The sequence below is a fragment of the Phaseolus vulgaris genome, chromosome 10, assembly GCF_051622355.1.
Source record: "Phaseolus vulgaris cultivar YP4 chromosome 10, ASM5162235v1, whole genome shotgun sequence".
NCBI lineage: Eukaryota > Viridiplantae > Streptophyta > Magnoliopsida > Fabales > Fabaceae > Phaseolus > Phaseolus vulgaris.
Genome location: NC_143507.1, coordinates 9,068,716 through 9,076,792, shown reverse-complemented (window position 1 = coordinate 9,076,792; position 8,077 = coordinate 9,068,716). Strand labels below are relative to the sequence as shown.

Below are 8,077 nucleotides of genomic sequence, written 5' to 3'. Positions count from 1 at the left end.
AACAAATAAGGTCAAAAGTGAGGAGTTTGAGATGTTTTTTTTTTTAATTGACATCCTAATAATGTGTTGTTAAAGGATTATGAATATATTTTTAACTGTTATTTTTTTCAAATTTGATTTTATACATGTTCTTGTAGTGTCCAGTTGTAAGAGACACAGGTTATTTTGGACCATTATAAAGGTTGAGACACTCTTAAAATATTTTATTTTATTTTATTTATTTTTTAATGATAAAAAATAATGAGGTGAAAAGTATAAAAAAAAGATTTTCTTAATTATCTGAATGGTTAGCAATTCTACGGTTTAGAAACAATGAGAAGGATCTTCCAAAAAAAAAAACTTTATGTTTTACACTTACCATGAAGTTAGAAAACCAATTACAGAGATCTTGAAAATCTTAAAAACCAAAATCAATTCAACTAAGCTAACTACATCACAGAAATTAGCGTTTTGTAGATCCTCCAAGTGCAAGTTGATTACGTAATTAACAATAATTGAGTGTTATAATCAAACTACAATTGCATTAGTTTGTGCAATCAAACCCATCAACCAAATTAGTTTTCTTTCTCGAAAAGCTACATAAAATTAATACTTCACACTTTACACAATCTTTTTAGACTTCAATAATTTTTGCAGTTTCTAAATAGTATCTAATTTTTTCGTAACTAATTATTAACTATCTTAAAAATAATTTTTATTTAGTAAATAATTATTAAAGATCCATTAACAATATATTATTAATCAACTTGTATGAAATTGTTTCAATTAGTTAAATTAAATATCATTTTTTTCAACTTCAAATTCTGGTTATATATAGTATTATAAAGTTAAAACAAAGTTTTAGAAGTTGTGATAATATCTTGTTTGATTCAAAAATATTACACATGATATCTTAAAAAACTATTTGTATGCATATATACCAAGAAACAACTTACAGGGTAATTGATGAGTATAAACCTGGCGTGATGTGAAAGAATCATTTTCATATAAAAACGACAATACCTAGTTTCATTCTTCTGGCACTTGTTGAAGATAGATTCCACATGAAAAACACTTGTAGGACACTGCACGTGTAATTCAGAGAGAGAGAAAAAAGAGTGCACAAGACTTTGAATAGACTCCCTTAAGCACAGGGGGAAGGAATAATTCTCCTACAAAACATTCCCTTCACAATTTCATTGCCAACACACAACACACAAACACCTACCTCTGTTGACCAAACCTCAAACACCTGTTCCTGCTACACCCTCTTTCCATCTTCACATGGCCTACAACTTTTTCTTCTACACGATCCACCTATAAGACCAAGAAAAACCACAATCAAAGGTGGTTTCAAAACCAATTTCAAAAGGGGTATGGAAGGAGAGAGAGGTGTTGTTAATCCCAGCTATGATCTTCAGGTTTCATTCACCAACACCCCACAAGCAATCCATGAAATGGGTTTTGTCCAATTTGAAGAAAATCAGGTTCTTAGCTTCTTGGCACCCTCAGCTCAATCCCAATCTTCTCAGCTCTCTCAGTCTCTAAACGTTGATGGCGGCGGCGGCGGCGACACAGCCGCCGCAACAGCCGCAGTCACCACTACTATCACTGCCACCACCACCACTTCTGGATCAGTTGCAACAATTGGTTTTAACCATAATGACCTTGCATCCAGAACTTCTTGGAATAATGAACAGGTGTTGTTTAGTTTATTATTATATATGTCTATATCTATCTATTCATATAAACTATGATCTTTTACCTAATTATAGGTTTTACTTTATTTTTGTTTGTATGTAAGTCTCTTTCAATTTTAGGGTATACCCTTTTGATCAGTTTTCTATGAAACGGTTTTGCTTATTTTATATAATGGTACCATGAACTTTCAGGTGAGAACACTGGATCCTAAAGCTGTCAATGATGAAAATTGCACCGGAAATACCAGTGATGGCAACAACACATGGTATATACAGTAATATCCTCTTGCAAAACACATCTTTCTGATTTCAATCTCTCTCTTTCTCTCTCTCTCTCTCTCTGCATGCACGTAAATATTTAATTTAGATGCCCAAGAAGATATTCTTTAGGTTTCTGCGAAGAATCTGAAGGTCTCTACCATATATGGAAGTGACTGCTTCTTTTTCTTTCTGAGCTTGCTTTTGTACTCCAACTTATTCTCTCTCTCTCTCTCTCTCTCTCTCTCTCTCTCTCTCTCTCGGGGTATGAGGAAGAGCATGCTACTCAAAAGTCTTGATACTCATTGATACTCGAATCCACTAGTCCATCAGGCTTCATTTATTCTTCAAAAAGATCATAACCTTTTTTCGTTTTATTCTTAACTTTGTGTAGTTGAAGATTAATTAATCTTGCTTTGAAGTGATTAAGAAAAAAACAGCCGTTTGATGGAGAAGAACTTGAGGATCAAGTGATGTATATATGTTAAACAAAGTCATGGGGAGTTGCATCAGTATTTTGAAATTATGTTACTGTGTTCATGTATAGCTATGGGGCTCACTCTTTTTGCCACTCTTTTTTAGGGTGTTTTTGTTTGATGTTGTTTTTTAAGTTACCCAGAATCATAATATCTGTTCTCGTTAAAGGGTTCGAACATCTTAAAATATTCTAAATTGATTCATTTTTATTCCTCATAAAAAAAATGTTACTGTGTATTGTAGGTGGAGAAGTTCAGGGTCAGAGAAGAACAAGGTGAAAGTAAGGAGGAAGCTGAGAGAACCACGGTTTTGTTTCCAAACAAGAAGTGATGTGGATGTGCTTGATGATGGTTACAAATGGAGGAAGTATGGTCAGAAAGTTGTGAAGAATAGCCTTCACCCAAGGTAATAACAATTCTTTCAATCTTACCCCTTGATTATATAGTATGAAGAACATACATGAAGTTCTTAAACACAAAAAAAGTTTTTGTGCAGTTTGATGTTGTTACAATAACAGATATGTGTTCTTTATATAAGAATATTGTTTACATAATTGGTGAGAGAATTCCAAAACTCATTTTTTCTAAGAAAATGCAATATCTCTTTCAAATGCAAAATCAAAACCTATATATATATTGAGTACATTGGCTACATCAGTGGCATTATACCCGGAGAAATGAAGGTAAGATGTCATTTTTTGGAAATATACATGTGTCGGTGGTGGAATAATCATTTTTTTTATTATTAATAAAAAATAAAATAAATTTATAGAAGTATTTAAGAGACATTTTAACTCTTTATACACAAAATCTAAACCTAAATACAATCACAAATCACAGAATTAAAAAATATTTCAACCCTTATTCACCATAATGAAACTTCAAACTCGAACCAAGTAAGTGAAACTGACACCAGAATCAAAGGTTGAACCAAGTAAAACTGGAAAAGACATACAAAATGTTTAACAAGTATGTCTAATCCAATGAATCTGAATTCAGAGGTGAAGCAAGTGTAGTTATCATAGATTTTGTTTCAAACATTACTTAAAAACTGAAAACACTAAGAAGAATAGAGAGAGAGAGAGAGAGAAAGAGAGAGTGATGAGAATCTTGGCTAAAACTGAAGGAATGATTCAAGATGTTGCTTTCAATGGACTTGTGAGTAGAGAAGATTGATGGTACAGACTGAAATATAGGCTTTTCTTTGTTGAGGTAATTAAAAAAAAGAGTTTATTGGGAAGTAAAAAGGAAAAGAAATATTCTTGAGAATATATTTAGTGGATTATTATTATTAGAGTTTTGACAATAGTGAATGCTATAGGGTCCCCTCCTTTGTCCTATGTTCCCAAACCATCCAATGCTCATGCTGTTTTTCTGACCAACTTCTTCCACCCATCACTAAAAAGCTACCCTTCACTTCCACCAAAACCTTTTCTTTCATTCATTCTAATTCATCAACATTAACCTAATTTTTTCAATCCAACTTCCCAAGGCTAAAATGTGAAACAAAACCCTACATATTCTTCTTTCTTTTTTTCTCTTTCTGCGTCAAAAAATGTTATATATGTATGTATGTGTATTTTTGTTTCCTTTTTTCGGCTTTAATTATCATATTACAAGTTTTTATGATTATTCAACTTCATCCATTTTTTATGATTTTTTTGGGTTAGGCAAAAATCTTTTATTTTGTACTAGGGTTTGAATCCATTTTTTATGATTTTTTTTGTGGGTTAGGAAAAAATCTTTTCTTTTGTAATAGGGTTTGAATCCATTTTTTATGATTTTTCTGGATTAGGCAAAAATATTTTATTTTGTAATAGGATTTAACATCCCTCAAATATTTAATATTTTTTTTTTCTAAAAAGAAATTAAACTTCATTCATATTCCAAGATGAATTTTCTGTATAATTTTTTTTTTCACTATTTTTAAATTTATGAATACACAGAGGCTGTGAGTTATTTGAAGTAAATAAAAAAAAAAAGTTAATATTTTATTGAAAACTGAAAGTCGGTTCATTTAATTTCTTTTAAAGATTAAAATTGAAGTTATTTTAAGATTGAGGAAGTAAGTTATACTAAGTTAGAATATCATATTAAAAATGACTAATGTGTTTTCAAAGACAAAATTAGGTTAGTGCTATATAATCACTGATTAACTAGAATGTAATTAGCAGAATCTAATATTAAGATACCAGTCATGTAGCCTACAATATTTGACAAGTAAATCCTTGTTATGATGATAAGTTTATATAGTCAAAAGACATGCATTATTACATAAGTTAATTATTTTTTAAATAAAGATTTTTTTTTTACTTAGCCACTATTAAAAAAAAGTTTGTTACTAACATATACTCCTTTTATTCCTTTAATTATAATAGTAGTTTGATGCTTTTTATTAAAACAAAAAAATCGTGTAATTTTTTATATTTTAATTTAAATATTAATAAAATTTAGAGTGTAATTTAAAAAAAAAAAATATTATCTTGAAATAACAAATAAAAAACATTTTTTTTTATTTGAAAAACCATTAATTAAAAAAAGTAACAAAAGGAAGTGGTTTGTTTCTCTTCTTCTTTGTGAGTTTCTAAACCCAGGTTCATGCCTGTAGCAGCTTTATTTATAGTAAATGGACATTTGATTTAAACACAGTAATGATATTTAGATGAGAGAAAAATATACAGAGAAAATATATAAATATAACACAAATTATGATGCATTTTTTCATTTAGTTGAAGAAAAAATGACTTTTAATAATAAAACATTAATTTTTTTATTTTTCTATATTTCAAAAGTTTCATTAGTTTTCCTTAAAGATAGAAGGTTAGTATGATCAAAGATTCCATGAAAGAGTTATGAAAAAACATTTATGCTAAAAATAAACAAAGTTATTTTTTTCTTTCAAAAATTTAAGAACCAAATTAGTTTTCCTAAGCATGCACACCACATCATACATTTTTCAACAACTTTTTGAAGAGAATGAAGTAAATAAAGGACAAAAAATAAGGATACATATGAAACATGATAGATAAAACAAAAGTTGTATTTGATGTAAACAAAAGTTACTTAGAGTGAAGGTAATAGATCACTAAGTGTATGGTAATGTTGCGTGCATGGAAGAAAGTTGTGTAGTTTTATTGGGTATTATATATAGATATAGTTGATGAAGCAAAGAAAAATGGTTAAAGAGTGGTGAAAGAATGAATAATGATCCCAAAGAAAAGAAGAAAGAGATGGTGAATTTAATCTGGTTTGGTTGCAGAAGAAGATGATTACAAAAGTGTACTTAAAGGTATGTACTTAGAAGTGGAATTAGGAAGATGAAAAAGTTGCTTTGGAAAAATAAAAAAGTCACTTCAGGAACATAGGAACTTAGGAAACAGTCATATGTTTGGAAAATATAATAAAAAAAATTAACAGTGAGAGAGACTTGTCTGAATCTAACAAGTGTTGTTTAACAACTGAAAACTTCCTGAAAAGATGCATTACCTAACTTTGATTAACTCTATTTAGAGCATTATAACAAAACATATATTTTTCATTAACAATATTAGTAATAGTGAATATATATATATATATTAAAAAATTATTAAATAAAAATTAATTTTAAAAAAAATTAATTATTATATTGATTAAATTATATTTTATTTTAGAGATATCTAAATTAATTTTTACTATTAATAAATAGTTTTTAAATTGGTTTTTAATTGATTAGCAAAATTTTAGCTACAAAATAAAATGATTGGTAGCTAAAATTTTGATAACTAATTAGATATCAATTTAAAAATTATTTATTAATAATAAAAATTAATTTTGAATCAATAATTTTTTTAGTCTCTAAAATAATATTTAATTTAGTAAATATTGTAATTAATTATTTTTAGTTTTTAAAATTAGATTTTCTTGTAATAGTATATTTATTTATTTTTATTTATATTCAAATTTTATAAAAAATTTGATTTATAAGATTCTTCTAAAAAAAATGGTTAGTGACATCTTTTTATAAGAATATTCAATAATATTTAATCATTTAGCTACATCAGCTTCATCATTAAAAAAAATATTTTGAAATTAGAAAAAAAATCAATCAACCCCATTTTGTTAACCACACCCTCTTTTATCATATTTGATCTCAATATGTGTTATATATTTTTTGTTATCACTCACCTTCCTCGATTTTTTTAGTTCTATTCCAACATTTTATTTATTTTTGCCATTTTCTCTATCTCACTCCCTCGTCTCAAATCTTCCAAATTGACATATACAATTTCTGGAAAAGAAGAAAAGAAGAGAAAAGCATAATTGATTTTTCTTAATTTTCTTAGTTTGAATTGATTTTTTTTAAATGAAATGCCAACTTGATTAATTGCTTAAATTTTATTATGGGACATTGCAAAAGTATTACATTTATACCTATGGTGCTCCTATATTATGTTTTACTTTTTCTCCCAAAACATTTGTTGTCAAAACTCTAGATTTGACCATTAAGACTCATCTATATATAAGATAAGTTTGATTTTTTTTAGTTTTAACTATTTTTCATATTTTTTATCAATAAAAAATAAATATAATTAAAATGAGTATTTTCCATCCTTATACATCAAATAAAATTACATAACCAAATATTTTGATATAAAACCTTCTATTTACTGAGTCAAGTGATAAGTAGGTGTTTAAGATGTATGAAGGTTAAATCATCACTAAATGATTCATATTTAACCTTCTATTGAACAATCTTACCTCTGAAAGTTATTAGAACATGGTAAATGATATAACCTGTAATCTACTATTTTTCATGTGATGATACGTGTTATTTAATATAACTTTTTTTTTTTAAAGAAAGTGATTATTAAATTGTTTTTATTTTCATCAAATAAACTTATTTTTAACCCTTTAGTGTTTTTATGTTATGATGATGAAATTGAGATGAAATTTTTTGGACATGATGAACAGAAGTTACTACCGTTGTACCCATAACAACTGTAGGGTGAAGAAAAGGGTTGAAAGACTCTCAGAAGATTGTCGAATGGTAATAACCACCTATGAAGGAAGACACAACCATTCTCCTTCTGATGACTCAAATTCATCAGAGCATGAATGTTTCACTTCTTTTTGAACAATGCTTTCAGTAATCAATTAATTAATTATTAATTAATATGTACTAATAATTATTTAGATGTGACAATTTTTCATGAGGGATATATATATATATATATATATATATATATATATATATATAATTTCCTTGTACTTATATATTGTTAGTGAGCTTAAACACTCTTTTATGGATGAACGAACTCATTTATATGTTGTCTATACAAATTATAAGGTTTAAATGAAGCTTTAGTCTCTTTACTTTTTAAATTTGTGTAACTTTACTTTTTATATTTTTTAAATTGAATTAATTAAGTTTTGGGTATCTTATAAATTTGGATACTTTTAATTAAGTTCTTTTAAAATATTGTATTTTATTATTTAAGTTCTCATGATTTAATTTTTCCTTATGATATGACTTTTATTTTATATTTTTATCTTTAATTTCTTGATTAACTTTTGTCTTTTTTTTTTTCTAATCTTGTTTAACTCGTCAGTTAACTGACGTGAAAGAGATTATTGGAGAGGAAGAAAAATAGATAAATAAATTGAAAATCAGAAAACAAAAATTAG

The 8,077-nt window shown here is 27.2% G+C and overlaps 1 protein-coding gene across 1 annotated transcript; it reads left to right on the top strand.

Annotated features, from left to right (window-relative positions):
- The first annotated feature begins 1,082 nt into the window (after positions 1-1,082).
- On the top strand, positions 1,083-7,774 carry LOC137819530 (putative WRKY transcription factor 12). The gene is made up of 4 exons (XM_068623407.2): positions 1,083-1,679; positions 1,872-1,945; positions 2,658-2,819; positions 7,364-7,774. The coding sequence occupies exons 1-4, from the start codon at positions 1,356-1,358 to the stop codon at positions 7,524-7,526; spliced, it is 723 nt and encodes a 240-aa protein (XP_068479508.1). The 5' UTR covers positions 1,083-1,355; the 3' UTR covers positions 7,527-7,774.
- Positions 7,775-8,077: the final 303 nt, after the last annotated feature.

Bases quoted from the DNA above. Each gene is read 5' to 3' on its own strand.
- LOC137819530 (XM_068623407.2), top strand. From the start codon at position 1,356: ATGGAAGGAGAGAGAGGTGTTGTTAATCCCAGCTATGATCTTCAGGTT. The intron at 1,680-1,871 runs GTGTTGTTTAGT...ATGAACTTTCAG, and splicing joins CTTCTTGGAATAATGAACAG to GTGAGAACACTGGATCCTAA. The intron at 1,946-2,657 runs GTATATACAGTA...TGTGTATTGTAG, and splicing joins AGTGATGGCAACAACACATG to GTGGAGAAGTTCAGGGTCAG.